The 18273-nt window shown below is 40.9% G+C and overlaps 2 protein-coding genes and 1 non-coding gene across 3 annotated transcripts; 2 read left to right on the forward strand and 1 right to left on the reverse strand.

The window, feature by feature from the left end:
• Nucleotides 1-439: 439 nt before the first annotated feature.
• On the forward strand, nt 440-2370 carry BDB00DRAFT_878956 (ribosomal L15-domain-containing protein; the record flags this gene model as incomplete). Its single annotated transcript, XM_053127808.1, has 4 exons — nt 440-555; nt 1176-1416; nt 1491-1575; nt 1763-2370. The coding sequence occupies 4 exons, from the start codon at nt 440-442 to the stop codon at nt 2368-2370; spliced, it is 1050 nt and encodes a 349-aa protein (XP_052973340.1).
• Nucleotides 2371-2543: 173 nt separating this feature from the next.
• On the reverse strand, nt 2544-3951 carry BDB00DRAFT_878957 (uncharacterized protein; the record flags this gene model as incomplete). The annotated part of the gene is made up of 4 exons (XM_053127809.1): nt 2544-3148; nt 3233-3638; nt 3737-3797; nt 3866-3951. 4 exons carry the CDS (start codon nt 3949-3951, stop codon nt 2544-2546), a joined length of 1158 nt encoding a protein of 385 aa, XP_052973341.1.
• Nucleotides 3952-14273: 10322 nt separating this feature from the next.
• BDB00DRAFT_t124 lies at nt 14274-14345 on the forward strand. The gene has a single exon. It is a non-coding gene; the product is annotated as a tRNA-Ala (tRNA).
• The last annotated feature ends 3928 nt before the right edge of the window (nt 14346-18273 follow it).

Genomic DNA, 18273 nt, shown 5'->3' on the forward strand with positions numbered 1-18273 from the left:
TACCTATCAATGGCTCAAACTTGTTTGGCATCATCGCCCAGTTTCGCCTGTACTTTTTTCTATATTGCGCAGACCATGTTTTTGCCGTGTTGCTACTAGGTCAGTATTGGTATCTTCTTTTGTGACTTGAAATAAACATCTAATTGTCGTTAGGATCGAAGCGCCATTGTCGGGGCTCACGTTCGGCGACTATTATGCGGCAAATGCACTTACATTTGTACGTACTCTATAGAGAGCTATCCGACTATCATTACAATGTTAGGTTCTTTAGACGATCTGTAGCAGCGGATCAGATCTGGATGGTTGATCATGACGGTACCGATCACGAGTTTCTGGCTCCACCAATTCAAGAACTGTCACACAATCAGGTTGAAAATATCGATACCCCGTCATCGTATCGTCATTTTGTCTCTCGCCCCCATCACCTAGTTTTCCTGTAATGTACGGCACCAACGATGTCAATGATGTTGTAACTGAGGATGTCAATAATCGCACAACAGTGTCACTAGAGGATAGAGAACTCGACGGTTTACAAATGATGACAGAAGAGGAATGGTATGCTAAACAGCGTTGGCATTAGTTGTTCAATTGTTTTTGATAAAAAAGACGTTATATGATTTCTGATTCTACTTAATGCTGATTATACTTAGTGAAAATGAAGGAGATAAAAAGAGGCTGTGCGTGCGCGTATTTTGACGTTGAGGGTTAAAGAGGGAAGAGAAAGAAGAGAGAGAGCGAGGAAGCAAAAAGAAAGAGGAGTGGGGAGACGAAAGAGGAAAAGGATGCTTTTTGAATTTATTTTTTAAATATAAAGAAAATTAGGATCGAGTGTAAGCAGCTCTTTATCTGAAAACGAGTCAAAGTGATAGTAGAAATACTGTCGAATTCTATTGCATTAATCAATCTCCCTGTGTGTGAAAGTGTGCAAAAATGAACCTAAAACCGCACACTGCACAAAATCCGCACATTCTTGAACATTTTTGCACACATTTTTCCTATGGTGTAAATGTCGTCAATATGGCTGTAAAGGAAGCGGTGGTCGTGGTAAATGTCATAATGTGCAGAATAAAGATTGATATCATACAACATAATCCAAATGCTTTCTACTAAGCTGCTGTGGCATCATCAATTCGCTTCGCGAATTGATGCTGCCCAAAAAAAAAAAAAAAATCAAGGACGGCCCCACCCATGTTGCCTGTGCCCGAAATTGAGAGCCAGCACATCAGCCGCTATTATGGCAGCCTCACAAAAATTAAGAAACCCTCTTTTAGTGCATTAGTACAAGGTGAGCCATCCACATCGATACAAAGCACAAACGAAAAGACGAATGGATGGACGGATGGATGGATGGATCGCACGTACGGACGAATGGATGGACGATTATCTGGATGGAGTATACGACCCGGCCAACACGATGTAAAAAGATTATCGCACCAATTCGAAAATGCCTCGACGCAATGACACTGACGGCATTTTCAAGAACGACACAGCCCGATTCGTTTACTGTTTCGATTGTACAGCACCCTCATCTCGCCATTCGTCTGTCCACTTATTCGCACTGCTTTTGCTATCGCGGTCATTGGGGCTGCATAACAATGAAATCATTGACTAACATTTATATTTTTCTCCCTCCCTCTTTGCTTTTTTGGGGAAGGTTTAATTTACCATGGGTGGTAAGTGCACTATTACTCTTTTATATAGTCAGCGATCTGCTGCAACTCTATACTACGGACTATCTAACATAGTTGCATATGTTATCCAGCGTACAAGTATTTGGAGGAACTCTACAGAAAGAAGCAATCGGATGTGTTCCGTTTCTTGTTGCGTGTTCGCTGCTGGGAATTCCGTCAGTTGAACGTGATCCACCGTGCCTCGCGTCCTTCGCGCCCTGACAAGGCTCGCCGACTGGGCTACAAGGCCAAGCAGGGCTACGTGATCTATCGTATCCGTGTCCGTCGTGGTGGCCGCAAGAAACCCGTCCCCAAGGGTGCCACCTATGGTAAGCCCGTCCACGAGGGTGTCAACCAGCTCAAGTACCAGCGCTCGCTCCGCTCCACCGCCGAAGAGCGAATTGGCCGTCGTTGCGGCAACTTGCGTGTCCTTAACTCGTACTGGATCAACCAGGATGCCACCTACAAGTACTTTGAGGTCATCCTTGTCGATCCCTCGCACAAGGTTATCCGTCGCGACCCCCGCATCAACTGGATCGTCAACCCCGTCCACAAGCGCCGTGAAGCCCGTGGTCTTACCGCCATTGGCAAGAAGAGCCGTGGTAAGAACAAGGGTCACCGTTTCACCAAGACAAGTGGCAGTGGTCGCCGTGCTACCTGGAAGCGCAACAACACCTTGTCCCTCCGTCGTTACCGTTAAATTGTTTCTCGGTCATAGTGTGTATATGTCTGTATTTTCTATCACAGAAACAAAATATATATATACTCCACTTTGCACTTGCGCACGTCCTCCAATTTCTTTGCTTATTTCTCCACCTGAAAGTGTGTGTGTGATTTTATGCAATAATGCAAATGCTTGATTTGTTTATTTTATTAATATTGACCATCCTTAGCATCAGGCTTATCCAAATGGTGTTGATTGTACATGTCTTCATGGTGTGCAGGAATGGCATAGCCTGTACCTGCTGCCGAGTTGTAATAGTTGTTCATGTCACCAGGCGAAGTGTTATTGTTGTCGGATGTGGGCGATGTGGGCGACATGTAATTGTTGTATTCGTGGTTATTGTAATCCGGTCCGCTAACCGTCGAACGATCATGCTCAGCATAGGGATAATATTCCTGCATGGCTTGCTGCTGGTAATACTGATGATGTGCCGGTGGTAAATACTCGGGTTCCTGATAATACCGTTCGCTGTCCATGCCTCCTGTTGTGCCAGGTGCAACGAATGCACGTGCTGACATGGTCGGTGTGTGGCTGTTGCTTGCGCTGTGATCAGGTGCCAGATTGTCGTATCCACTGTTAAAAATATCATCACGTTCTTGCTGCAATCGCCGCTCTTTTCGATTACGACGACGCCGGATAAACAGAAAAGCTAAAAGACCAACAATGATAGCAGCGCCGACTACGCCGCCAACTACACCGCCGGCTATGGCACCTGTATTTGTATCGCCAGACGATGAATCCGCACTGTCCGATACTGGATACATGTGTAAATTTGTTCAATTGAGTTTCATCCGTTGTTTATGCTGACGTCGGCAATCTTCGCATGATGAAAAATTACCTGTGGGTGTGCTGCTGCTGCTACTGTTCGAAGCGGATGATTCAATGCTACTAGCAGACAACGAAGTCTCGTTTGCAGAAGATGACTGTGTCTCTGATGAAGAATCAGCAGAAGTTGTTGGTTGCTGCTCTTGACTCGTCGACTGCTGTGGTTGCTCCTGGCTGCTAGACGGCGTCGGTTGTTGAGCGGTCTCTGTCTCTTGGTTGCTCGTGGGTTGCACAGGATTATTGTTATCGCTCTCGGACGGGCTAGGGGCAGGTGTTTGCTGAGCGTTGTCGCTGTTATCATTGCTGTTACTGTCGGATTGAGCTGGGTCTGGCTGCTGCTGGGTGGGTTGGGATGAAGCGTCGTCATTGTTAGTGCTAGCGGTTGGTTCCTGTTGCTGAGTTGGTGTAGCATCAGCGGCCTTTTATTTGTGTTTTGTCGAGACAGAAATAATTTTTTTCCGTTTAGTTCAATTTTTCTGCATGCGGTTAATTACTATTACTAGGCTCAATAACGCACCTGGTCACTATTACCGGCGGCCGCACCTCCAGTCTCCTGATTATCAGGGGGTGCCTCTGCCCTTTTTTTAATTGTTGATTAGCAAAGGTGGCATGAATGTGCACCGTACCCACAAAACCAACTACTTACTGTTCTGTCTGGCCTGCTGTTCCAGCATCTCCAGACGGGCTGAGGTCGAGCTGCCGGCGCTCGATGTCAACAATGGGTGCTGTCATTTTTTTGTGCAACAGTCAAGGTAGTACAGTGGAAATATACACGAATGGAAGGTGACGATTCAAATACTGGGCCTGCAGCTCTGACCGTTCGTTAAAGCAGTAGAAAAAGAGAGGAAGGAGTGAAAGAGACGAGAGACAAAAGGAGGCCGCGAGAGAGATGAGAAACAAATGATTTCAACATCCAATAAGAGTCACTCCTTCGAAACAAAGAGACCATCGCAATATACCCCGATATACCATATTAGACAACCACCACGTAAACACAAGTCCAGGGTCACCCAGCCTTATCAAAGGCAAATCATCATGATTTTATATACAAATGCTGCTGCTATTTACAAAGTACACGAATGCCTCGAATTTTGGCCTTGCCGGCTACATGCCTTACGGATGGTTTTGGTCCAGAAGCTGCTCTTCTTCCCGTGATAATGCCTCTTTGCCATATTCCATCAATGCTTGGATTGTGTGCTTCAAGCGTCGCACTTCTTGTTGTTCTTTGACGCACATGCGTTCGCTATCGCGCAGCTCTACAAGCCAGTTTTTGATTTCCTCCTCCAACGCCGTGATTTTTTCCGTTGCTAGGCCAAGTTGGCGGGTATAATCGTCCACTCGTGAGTTAGCGTGAGCTTTTTCGGAATCAAGTGTCTTGAGCGCTCGGTCGAGATCTTGTTCGGCTAAATCCGCTCGTTCCGTCGCCTCTTGCAAAAGCTGCTCCAGATGTTCCGCCCTCGCCTCCTGCTCGTTCTTCAGAGCCATCGTCTTATTGAGATCCTTTTGGATGTTATCCACTGTGGATTCCAGAAGCGACATGCGTTCTTCACGTTCTGCATCCTGTACTCGTTGCTCCATCGCCTCGTCGTAGAGTCGCTGGAGCTCTTGAATCTGGCTGTCCTGTTCTTCAAGCGCGCGCACATGCTGCTCCAGTTGTTCGGTATCTTGCGCTCGTAGCTCCACGGATTCGTCGTACATTCGGCGCAACTCTTTAATCTGTGCCTGGCTTTGCTCTAGTGCGCGTGCTTGCTCTTCCAAATGGTCAATGTTTTGGGTATGCGTTCGGACAGCTTCATCGTACATCTTTTGCAGTTCTTTTACACGAGCACGGCTTTGGTTGAGCGCACGCGTTTGTGTCTCCACTTGCGCAACGTCATGATCATGCAAAGCCGCAGCGTCGTCGTACAAACGTTGTAGCTCCTTTGCGTGAGCACGGGCCTCATCCAGTGCAGATACAGCTCGCTCCAACTCTTCTCGATCCTTGGCTTGCGATTTAGAGGCCTCTTCGTAAACTTGTTGCAGCTCTTTTGCGTGGGCACGGCTCTTGTTCAATGCGCGGCGCAAGTGATTCACTTCATCGACTTGCTTTTCGCAGGTATCCATGGCATCACTATACAAACGCTCGAGTTCTTTTGTACGGGTGCGACTTTTGTCAAGCGCATGCGACTGGTCACCCACCCGAGTACTGTAGTCGACTTCGATTTGCTGTATCTGCCTAGTAATCTGGTCGACCTGCTTTTCCGACTTGGCCAATCGTTCCGACGTCGCTGCTAAATCGTTTTGCGCTTCCGCGTACCGCTGACTTAGAATGTTGTTGGATTGTTCTAGTTTTTGGACCTGTGCCTTGCGTTCTCGCAGCGCGCGTTCGAGACTCTGCAAATGCGAGGTTGAGTCCTCTAGCATCGCTGAAAGCTCTTCAAATTTGTGCAGGCACGCATCCTTCTCCTTGATGGAAGCTTTCAGTTGTCGAATCTCGTCCGCAAGCTTTTCCTCCTTGGCCCGAGCCGCATCCATTTCTTTCTTGAATGAAATCTCAAGACGTTCCTTAGATACAGAGCTTGCCTGGGCAGCAACAAGTTCGTCACTCAATTCCTTCTCCCGTATACGCAGTGTCTCGATCTCTTCTTGGTCCCTGGATGCATCGTTGGTCAACTCGTTAACTTTTTCTTGCAGCTCATCGCGGACATCTTCGGCTTGGCGCAAATTAAATTCGAGGTCGCTGTTCTCTTGAACCATTGCATCGACCTTTACTTTGAGTTCCTCCTCGACGTTTTTGAGCTGGGCAGTTTGTTCCTCCAGTTGGTCCTTTTGTCTTATGGCGTCGGTAAGCTCGTCTTGGAACATCTGCTCCAAGTCTGACACTTCTTTCTCCTTTATAGCAACTTTGCTCTCCAGCTGATCGACTGTCCTCTGAAGATCCTGCTCCTTTTGTTGTGCGAGTTCCAGTTCGGAGCGGTATTTGTCTTCGATGCGTTGGATGTCGACCTTGGATGAGCTGGCTTTATGTCGTTGCTCCTCGAGTTCGTTTTCAAAATCTTTTTCTATTTGTTGCAGTCGGCTAATTTCCTGCTCTTTGGATTCCATGGTATCCTGCAGAATGTTGTACTGCTTTTTGAGTTGCCGTTCAATTGATAGTGCCGTCTCATTCTGGCGCGAAACATGATCGAGTTTTTGCTCCGCCTGTTCTACAGCTCGTTGTAATACGTCGATCTTTTCATGTAGTTGCTTTTGTTGGTCTTCAGATGCCTGCACTTGCAAATCTCGTTCCTGATTAATGCGTTCGATCTCTTCGTTTTTGGCATCAACCTCGTCGACCATACGGTTCAGCTCTGCGGTCGTATTGTGCAACTGCTTTGATAAATCCGAGCCGTGCCCTGTCGCTTTTTGAAGCTCGTCCACTTTTTCCTCCATGCGTGCTTCGATATCATCAAGTAATAGTTGTAGCCGTTCGTTCTGTTGATCTCGTTCGCGCAGCAAATCCTCTAGAGCTGTGATTTCGGTCTTGTCCTGCTGGCGCTGTTGGCGCGCCAAGTCCAACGCGTCCTCATACTCTTCCACCTTTTCTTTCAACGCTTGCAATTTTGTGTTGGACATGCGCCTTTCTTGATTGACCAACTCCAGATCATCAATATCGCCAAGTCTTTGGTACCGCATCAATTGTGCTGACTGTTGTTCTAGTCGATCAACTAGTGTTTTGATTTGGCGTTTGTGAGATTCGTTGAGATCCTTCATTTTGCTCTCCAATTCGTCGCGAGCCAGAGCCATGGTGGATGCTCGTCGATCAGCGTTTTGACCGTAATGATATAGTTCAGTTATTTGTTCCTTGGCCTCAGAAAGAACGGATGCATCGTCAGCGGATGCCGACACAATGGAAGCTGTGCGCGCATGTTTACGTGGGTTCAGTTCTTCCAGCACAGAGCGCCGTTTATTTGCTATAAGTTTGGAGTGTGAGAGATTACTTCTTTGAAACTAAGGATGCTTGCTTTATATCTCTTCTTTTTACAACTTACAGTGAGCTGTAAACATGAAGCTCTTATGTTAAGAAACTGTGCTCCAAAAAAGAGGGTATGTATTATTAAAGAAAGAAAGAAACGGTCTTTGAATGAAATCACGCCCCAAGAAAAAAAAAAGAGGTATGACAGGGAACGGCTTTGAACCCTGAATAGACAACACAGATGCCAATACTTGTATCAATGCTCAAGGTACAGTCCTCGTCACTCCATCTTATGTCCTAATACTAGTTCTGTCAGCTTCTAGTACATAATCCGTGTCCTTTTAGAGTCTGAGACAATCACATACGCAGCATAATACACTGCGCTGACCTTTGCAGATATATTTCTCTGCTCTCCAAGACCTAATAAATCATCATCAAGCGAGACCACCCATTCATTCGCTATATACGATATGCCTGCGTTGCTGTACATCCTTTCCTAACTTCTAAGAAATTGCTCTTTGGGCTCTTTCAACTTACAACTAGTATAGAGCTGCAAAATATGATTTAGGTTCAGGGCCAGCTTCTGTAGCAGCAAATTATATAGGAGAAAATGTTAATCCAACACAGCTTCATGCCAGAAGGAAGGTACTAATATTGCGGTGCGGACCGCTGCCATGAGGTCGTTTATATGTTCCTCTGTGTAAAGTACAGGAGTAAATATCGAGATACTTTGTTTATGTACTATTCTAACATACTAGAGTGAGTAACAGGAGCAGTCAAGGCACAAATCATTGCCGAAACTGTCAATCTGTAAAACTGCATGAATGAATCAGGTTTCCGAATAATTTCGCAGTGAAGATGGCGGCGGTGATCATTATTGTCTGTCTGACCGACTTTTTCGTTACCCAGAACACTCACTCAATATCAAAAGCAACATCACCACGTAACACAAGCAATATATAGATAGTTGACATAGGATGTTGAAAAGAGGCTTACTAGACAAGCTTGCGTCGTCAACGTGTAGATGTTCTTGCTTATATCCTTTGCGAACATGTCCTTCCGGATTTGCTAAGCGACCATGGTAGTACAGATGCCAACTTCCTGCGTCTAAAGATAAACCGTGCAGAGAGAAATAGGATGGATGCTGCAAATGGATACAATGGTGTAAAAACACACAACCACTGGTATATATATATATATATATATATATATATATAATTTCATTATTAACACATGTGTTAGAAGAAGGAGCCGCTGCCAAGATCCTTGGTCAACAAGATACCGCTGTGTGTGGTTGCTTCATCACTGAAATTGATGTCGCATATCGTGTCTCAATTGGCATTTTTACCTATTCTTTGCTTTCCTATACCTGTTTGAATTTCGAAAATAGTGGCTCTCCACGCAAGCACATGTTTTTGGTATGCTTGTCGACAAGTAATTATATAATTGGTTGTTCCATGTCAGTTTCGTCCCATCGACGAAGTCAGTTATAGCGTTCCTTGATCTTCTCGGGGCTAACAATTGTTGTAACCGTAACCGTAACTATAAGAGGGTTACCTCGGAAAAGTGGGTCACCTAAAAGGGTTCTTTTCATCTTTCCTTTATCTGTAACCGTGATCCTTTAATTTTGCATCATCACAACTAAAATTCTTCCTTTGAGCAGCCACAAACTGCTGATCGGAACCCGGTAAAGCATCGATTTTGAGCAGTTTTTATACACATGCTATCTTTCCGAAATCGATTCATCTTTTATGCGGTTGGCACATGGCGCAGCATTTGATCTCTCAGTTCGGTGGCTGCTTTCCGAAGAAAAGCGAGAAGTACAAGCAAGTCAAGAGCGTTGTGAATTGCTTGATTTACAAGTACAAAGACGAAGAGAAATTCGAAGAAGCAATCAAGGAATATCGCCAACTAGCGGAGGATGCAGCAGCAGCAATGATCGAACAGGCAGAAAAACAAGACATCAAAAAGGCTGAAGCAAAAGAAAAGAAGCCGAACAAAAAAGAAGAAAACAAGAAAAGAAGCCGACTAAAAAAGAGGAACTGCGAAACAAAAAAAGGGAAGACAGGGAAATGAAAAAAAAGAAACAAAATCGCAGTTGCCCGTAAGACAAAAATCATCAAGTATCTCGAAAGGTATGTATCTCTTACTTTGTAACGGTTTGCTTGAAATCATGTAGATTAAGTATGTGATAAGGGTGATTTAATTAACTCAATGTACCCTCGCGTTATTTTACATCTAGTGTGCTCACCTACAAGGATAAATGGGCTGCACCGCAGGCTGGAAAGCAGTTCAACCTTAATGTGCGAACCACATCACGAACAGAAGGGACTCATTGGATCATCAAAGATACTATGCAAACGACGGGCAGCCTCTATCGCACGTTTAAAGCTATTAACGAAGTCATGAAGAAGACAGTAAGAATTCTATATCCTCACTCATCTCCAGTGTTTGCTATTCAATTTTTATGTAGCGATATGCAAATAAGCTAACTTTGATGCTTAAAAGTTTAAAAAAGAAAAGATGGACTTCATAAAAGAGCTTCGCAACACTCCACTTTTCACAAAGCGTCAGAGTGCAGCTGTAAGAAACCTTTTCGGCCATGTTAGTTTCTTTGCTTTAAACCGAATTCGAAAGGAGCTTGACCATGCGTGGAAAAAAGTAGGCAACCAAATCAATTGCGACACATTGGATTATATTTGCACGAGTAGAATCAATTTCGGTTTACCACGCCAGCATATGATCAACCTAAACGGTCCTGCTGTTGACTTGAATGAGATTCCCAAACGTTGGCTCCTACAGTATGATTCAGGTATGTACTATTATACAGCTTCATCTACTAACAATAGCATGTTGTGGATACCCTCTCATATGAATGTGCTTCCTGTGTATTATATAGCTCTATTTGAAATTAGAGACCCAGCGGTATTAGTTGACCACCAGATGGAGAAGCTCGTTACAAACTTAAAGAACAAAATCATTTCCCTGGAAACCGAACAAGAGAAAGTCAATCTCTTATCCCGTTTTGAGGAGATCCTTGAGGAAGACGTTGAGACTGTTGATCTCACTGAAGTCACGTTTCCTGAGCCAGTTGCTACGAAAGGAAGGCCCAAGAATACGAAGGACAAAAGGATCCCATCTTCTTTTGAGACCGAAAAGAAAGAAGACTGCTTAATACTGCTGGTAACGATAAGCCTAAAAAGGCCCTTCAAACCAGCGAAGTACAACACGACGACTATGTCCTTTCAACATCGAAAAGGGATCAAGAAACTTTGTATTTGGAACGTGCTCGTAAAAGGTCAGTCTTTTTGTACTCAGAACAATTCTTCGTCATATGTACTATTCCCATTTTATACTAATAAATGTATATATGATTGTACATATAGAATTCGTATGTACCGAGCCTAAACGAGAGTCTTTCTCCTTTTTAGTTCACCCAGATATTCCGAGGGATTGCATTCATGAGACAGTTAATATTGCTTCTGACGGCTGGTGTGGCTTCCGCACCATCGCGCATTGCGTTAAAGGAGACCAAGAACAATTCATGACGGTCAAAAGGAAATGTTAGAGTGCCTGCACAAAAACAAGGACATATATTCGAAGTATTTCATCAGCATGTATGACCTTGCTCGCCTCGAGGAGACGATCGCCTTTGGCCTTGACTACACCCGCAACACTGAAGGCAAATATCCAAAGTGCCCCAGCAAGCATTGGTTCTACTACAGTCCTAGTTGTGCCCAACTTGCTGCTGTTACATACAGACGACCTATTGCTGTGTATCCGGACAGAGATGACAAAAACGAAAATGGAACGTACTGTACGGCGCCATTGTTAATTGTACCATTTGAAGGACCAAGAACGAATGCTCGACCGTTACCTCTTATCATGCAGTTCGTTTCAGGATGTCATTGGGCGACATTAGAAATGAAAACTGCAAAGAAACTACAATGGCCTTTTATCGAACGATCGATTGTAACAGCTTGTGAAAAGATGGGTCACACGCATGATTTGCACAAAAAACTTTGGAGATATTTGGACATTAAAAAGGTCAACATTGAGGAAAATGTTTAAAAAGAAACAATTTTTTTAATAGTTTTTTCTTATGCATCTGTGTGACACTTTCACATATCATTATCGATTTTCTCCTATTCCTTTTATATCAATATTAACATTTAATATACATATCCATGATAAAATCGATAAATATCAACTCAAGCTTTATTTCGCTCTTAGCACTCCATTTTGCACTCTATTCTCTATTGTCTACATCCTGCACTCCAACATCAGAGGGTCCATCAAGCGATATTTATAGAGCAGCTGTTTAGTTTTGTGCAACTATTTGGTTTATTTGAGGAAAAATGGAGTGTCGAGTCACTTTTTTGGAGTGTCCCTAGTAATACCCGTCAATAAAAGTTTCACTGCCTTCTTCCTCTTGTCGCCTTGTGAGAAGAAAAATAAAAATAGAAAGAACAACATTTGAACAATGTATATGCTGCCTAAACGTTAATGATGTTATAGCGTTATAACAGGCGGCGCCTATCAAATCGTAGCCTCTCTATCGTCTCTTGAAGCACCTCTTCCTTTTGCTCTCACAGCTGATTGTGCAATGGCAACAGCAATCTCTAGAATTTGACATTGTGGAATTGAGTTTTTTTTTTTGAAGGGGAGGGATGAATAAAACGTTGCTTTAGGCACGGTGGCGAAACTGAGTTGCTCTAACACAGAATATTGAGAAACAGCACGACCATCCTCATATGCAGTATGGTTGAAGTTCAATGATAGTTCAATCGGCGAACTTATTTATGATGGTGGGTAAGCGGAATTGCTGTTAAACGGGTTGAACAACAATTACACTAGGTGAATACTAGTCAAATATCAGTTGAATACGTAAAGAGCTGAATATTAGTTGATTATTAGTTGAATATCAGTGTAACACGTACATGGTTGAATATTAGTTTAATACACACCGTTTTTTCCAGTGGATAGGACCACACGACCACAAAGGTAACCACAAAAAAATAGAAGAACTGAAAGATGATGTTTTATTCAAAAAGATGACCTATATTTATACTGTTTTCTAAGTCTAAAAATATACAAATGATGCTGCGGATATAATCGTGGTAATGACAAAGGTGATGATGTTGATGATTGATGTTGCGCATCAAGGAAGTACAAGAGTAAGTAGCTGCACATTACGTCAGGGATGACTTAGCAACCACAGTAAAAGAAGTATCTATAGTTATTAAAATAACCGGATGTTGTACTACTGTCGAGTCGCTTTTTAGTAGGTGGATCCGTAGCCAATGAGAAAGGATAAGAGCAAAGGGTAATCAGAGAGGATAGAGGGTTGTTAAAAGATACTTTTTATTGCTTGTGATAATGTGGCTACTTATAATCTTTTTCTAATAAAGTGTCTTCTCGTTTGCCATATGATACAACCATATAATGTGCTACAATTGCAATGCTGTTGGATCCTGAATTCTACTCGTTGCTTGTGTGTTCGTTTGTATGGTTCAAACTTTATAAATCTTTATTAAATGGCCGTATAAGCGCTTCGCCAATCGCATACTCACTAAAGCCTGGTCGCCGTGACTAGTGAACAAAAACCCCATGAGTCAGAAGGGGAAAATGTAGAGTAAAATGATACAGAGCTTGAGAGAAAACAAAAGGGGAGTATCTAGGGGTTACAAGAGTGCACAAAGGTTAAGAGAGATAAAAGGTGGGGCGGGAGCTTGCAGCTACAAAGTGGCAAGGGATAGGGAATCTTTTTTTTTAATGTGTTTCTTTTCTTTCTTTCTTTTTTTTGTTTGTAAAGAACTAGTATAAGTAATTAGGTGTGGGGGAGAGCGAATAGAAAAGAGATAGGTCATAGGTGTGATTCAGCATTGGTTTGATCAAGCCACCGCAAAAAGTCGTCGCACGCGGTGGTGGCAATGCTAGTGTCTTTGGTGAATAAGTCGTCTTCGTGGCATAAACGATCGCTGTCTCAGAGTAAGCTGGTAAGTCGGCACCAATAAGAGCACCAATAATGTTTGGTAATGCTGCTGCGAGGGCAAGTTCTTAGTAACGAGCTGAGTATGAAGGAGATAGGATCCAGGATTACAAAAGGAACTTGTAGACACACATATGCTTACAGATAGATGATGACATGGTCCTAAGATAGGTGATGGTGATCTGAGCAATTGTGGCAGATTGCCTCCAGACGACCATTCGGCATCCAGCCAAGATGCCAATGTATGAGACGACTTTGATGATAGTATTGCATCGGCAGCTAAACAATTGGATCGACACCTAGTGTAGGAAGGCAAGCAGAGAGTAATTTAGCATACAGGCCAATACGAGTAGTTTCAAAAACGGCAGTATATAGGTTCCAATACCATGTGATAAGGGATATTAAACTATAACAAGTAAACTTGCCAGGTTTAATTATCTACTCATGTAAGTGTGAACCACCCATAGTCCACATCTTACATCTCTAAATATCATTAATAAGTAACATTTCGTCCTTCGTCCTCATGTTAAGGAGATATTTACTCACTACTGTTGTTGCACTGCTACTAATTATCATATAATATCAGACTTTTAAAGGATTAATCTTAATCTTGGGAATCAACCACAGTTATAAGAAACCTAAATTCAGAAAATATTTAAAAAAATATCTAAAAATATTAAAATCATTATTATATCTTTTATTTTTTATATTATAATTTGGATCTATTATTTTTCTGTAAATAATTAATTATTTTTTTTATCAATAGTTGAGGATTAATTCCCAAGGCTTCTTTCTTGATAAATGGCACCTCTTGAGGAGGGAGACGTTGCCACAATATGGTGTGTTGCAGGTGATGGTATTGGCTTGTAGAGACGACAGATAGTCGCAGGTAGATGAGCTTGTATATTTATATATTATCAATGTATTTTAGTGTGGTGGAATTCTGTTGTAATTGTTTACTGCCTGGCAAAAGTGTTGCGCCGCCAAAACAGAATAATTAAAGGCCAGTCATTTTTACTACAACAAAACTATGGCTAGAACAATTCTTTACTACTACTACTATTTATGATGAAAAGCTGGGAGTATGGTGTAGGGTATGTCTGTCGTAAAACCAATAACGACACGTTGGGGGATATGGCCTAGTGGTATGGCGTCTGCTTTGCATGCAGAAGATCCCGAGTTCGATCCTCGGTGTCTCCATAACTTGAAGCAATTCAAATTCAATCTTTTTTCAGAGGTGGCGAATTTATTTTTTTTTGTGTTGTTGTCATTGTCGTGATTTATATAGATAGAAAACCACAGGAGTAGCCCACACAGAGAGAACCACAAAGAAGGAGAAGACTATGAAGAGTAATACCGACAGGTGACCACAAAGATAATACGATAGTAGATAGATACCTTCTATTGTGATTGTTGATCCAAGGTATTTATACCTTTTGATCAACTTATAGGAATCAATAAAATATACAATATCAACATTACTAATACGATAACAATCTGATGAAGGTTGATGAATAATCGTGGAAGGAGTAAAGGGGATTGGTGCTAGGGGTCGCAATTGGATGGGTCGGGTTGGGTCAAGGGTCTGACCTGTTGACCTGTGGGTCAAAAAATCACGGACCCGACCCAACCCATTCAACCCGACGGGTCAAGACTGATTTCGATATGATGATAAAGGAAGTGTCAATCAACCTGAACTTGAGCACTCGAAGTACAAAACTCCATATATATATATATATATATATATAGCTCTCCAAGATGATGGCACACAAATTCCTAGCAGTGCTAGTAAGATCTACTTTCAAAGGTAAAGGGTTTTGTGCCATCACAAAAGAAATTGCTTGGGCTCACATGTATTAAAGAAAGCATAATATTTAAAGTGTGGTTGAAAATTGACTTCCCTATATGCCCCTTATCCTTTTCCCTTTTCCCTTTTCTTTTCACTTCTTTCTTCTTCCTTCAATTTTCTTTTCTCAATTCCTTTTCTGTCTTTTGTTAAATCGCGTCTCTTACTGCTACCTATTATTGTATACTCTCATTGCACTATTGCTACTTCTTGACTCCTATCATATATATTGCTTATAGCTTACTTATCCTATACTGTTGAATATAAAGTATAATCCCACAATAAGAAGAATTAAGTACGTTTTATGCTATAGTTTTATAGCAGACATATTGACAACTAATGATGTTTCCCAACAAGAAGATTGACTACTTAAATATAAGTACCTCATACATATTATATGTATACACGGGTCACGACGGGTCAACAGGTCGGGTCAAGGGTTGGACGGGTCGACCCACGGGTCAGAAAAGCATCAACCTGACCCGTTGACCCGTCCTCAACCTGCGGGTTAGTTTTGACCCGCAGGTCAGATTGTGGCCCCTAGTTACTATAGTACTGAAAATATTTATTATTCTTCTCTTTTCAATATAGTAATGGTCGTGCATATAATTTTTATAAAAATTGAACTTAGTATACAATTTAAAGGTACATTATCAAATATAAGCTATAAAAATGGAAAGTTTTATTGGAGTTGTGGGTGAATATATATATAAAGATAATGAAGATATTATAAATTATAAAAAAGATTAAAACATGAAATAAATAAGTTGATTATACATCAATGGTCTTTTCATAAATGAGTGGCTAAAAGTATTAATTATATATAAACATTATACATTAGTCTCTATTAGCAGTGTTGCATTTCTTTACTGCAAAAAGAACAAGTATCATTGTTGTATTAGTAACTAGTTATTAAAGGTAGTACTCAGCTGAGCCAATAAAATTTATTTAATCATAATCTTTGATTATGACTAGATGAAAAAAAAAGAATTTTTTTCTTTATATAGTTATTGTTCTTTAGTTATTAAATTTTGATTTAGCTATTAAAATTATTATTTTTCATAAGATAATAATATTTCTGTAAACATTAAGGTAATGTAGTACCCACGTACTTATCCCCTGTCTTAGAGTTCAAAAGTCACTCCCACCAATATTAATGGAAGTGCAACTGAAGTATAAATAATATCTATAATATTTGTTATAAATAACAATATTATAATATTTTATTATACTGTCAAGCGTTCTAAAAAAAATCTAACTTCATTGATTTTTTATTGAACTGGGCGTCGTCGTACCTCCTAGCCTGTTTTTTCTCAAACATAATAGTTGAGATTAATCCTAATGTTGAGAATCTTATAGAGTTTGAGAAATTATTTTTTTAATTAAAAAATTAATTTCATTATTTATTATAATCTTTTTAAAATTATATTCTCTATAATTTTTTTATTTATTTATTATCTTATTAAAGACATAATATTAAGGTTTACCTTCCACTGGTTGTCAGTAAACCATTCATGCAACAAGTAGTCCAATATTGCTAAAGCATATTACAACTATACAATATATATCTATTGGCTCTGATATTCTGTTACTGGGAAAAACGGTGTGTGTTAAATATTTAAAAGTGGTTGAGTACTAGTTGAATATTAGCTGATATTCAACTAGTATTCAACTGATATTCAACTGATGTTCGACGTTGAATATGTGCAATATTCAACTAATATTGAACCATTGAATATCTGCTGATATTCACCTAATACTCAACTGATATTACACTGATATTCAACCTTACTTTGCTCCAACATTTACCTAGCATTCACCTAATATTACACTGATATTCAACTATCATTTTGTGCCGACGTTTACCTAGTATTACCCTACTTTCATCCTAATCGTCATCATCATTACTTCCAACACCAACCTAGTGTTACCTAGGGGTCGTAATCTGACCTGCAGGTCAAAACCAACCCGCAGGTTGAGGACGGGTCAATGGGTCAGGTTGATGCTTTTCTGACCCACGGGTCGACCCATCCAACCCTTGACCCGACCTGTTGACCCGTCGTGACCTATGTATATATATAATATGTATGAGGTACTTATATTTAAGTAGTCAATCTTCTTGTTGGGAAACATCATTAGTTGTCAATATGTCTGCTATAGAACTATAGCATAAAACGTACTTAATTCTTTTTATTGTGGGACTATACTTTATATTCAACAGTATGGGATAAGTAAGCTATAAGCAATATATATGATAGGAGTAAAGAAGTAGCAATAGTGCAATAAGAATATACAATAGAGGGTGGCAGTAAGAGACGCGATTTAACAAAAGACAGAAAAGGAATTGAGAAAAGAAAATTGAAGGAAGAAGAAAGTAGTGAAGAGAAAAGGGAAAAGGGAAAAGGATAAGGGGCATATAGGGAAGTCGATTTTCAACCACACTTTAAATATTATGCTTTCTTTAAAGCATGTGAGCCCAAGCGATTTCTTTTGTGATGGCACAGAACCCTTTACCTTTAAGAAAAATCACTCAAAACGTAGATGTTGCTAGCACTGCTAGAAAATTTGCCTGCCATCATCTTAGAGAGCTATATATATATAGAGTTTTGCACTTCCAGTGCTCAAGTTCAGGCTGATCGACACTTCCTTCATCACTACAATGAAATCAGTCTTGACCCGTCAACCCGAGTTTTGACCCGTTGGGTTGAACGAATCGGGTCGGGTCAGTGTTTCCCACGGGTCAACGCATCAGACCCTTGACCTGACCCGACCCATCCAATTGCGACCCCTAATAGTAACTAATTAAATAATATAATTTTCTAAGTTATTAGATCAAAATAAAGCTATAGTATATTAGTGATAAATGTTTTCAATTAAGATTATAAAAAAAGGTATAAATTTAAGATTATTTTCATATCAAGCTTAATATTTTAATATATAGTACACATAATATCATGATCTGTAATTAATGTTTAGTCCCCTATATATTTTGATTATAAGAATGGTTATACTCGATACAGACATTCCTTGTGGCTATATCACTAGGATAAGACATACTTCAGTACTGAAGTACCCCACAGATGAAGAAGATTACATTATGAAGATGGTTCCACTCCTGAAGCTAGTAGTGTATGGTAAGATGGTAATGGAAAATATGCAGCAGCTATGCAATAATATGCATGCTGTACCAGCTGTTGTAATGCTAGTAGAGCCGAGTCTCATTCCACCTTCGTTCGTAGCAGTAGAGGGAGGTAGACCCCTAGTTACTATTTTTCATGTAAA

The sequence above is a fragment of the Zychaea mexicana genome (assembly GCF_025766255.1).
Source record: "Zychaea mexicana strain RSA 1403 chromosome Unknown BDB00scaffold_154, whole genome shotgun sequence".
NCBI classification, from domain to species: domain Eukaryota; kingdom Fungi; phylum Mucoromycota; class Mucoromycetes; order Mucorales; family Lichtheimiaceae; genus Zychaea; species Zychaea mexicana.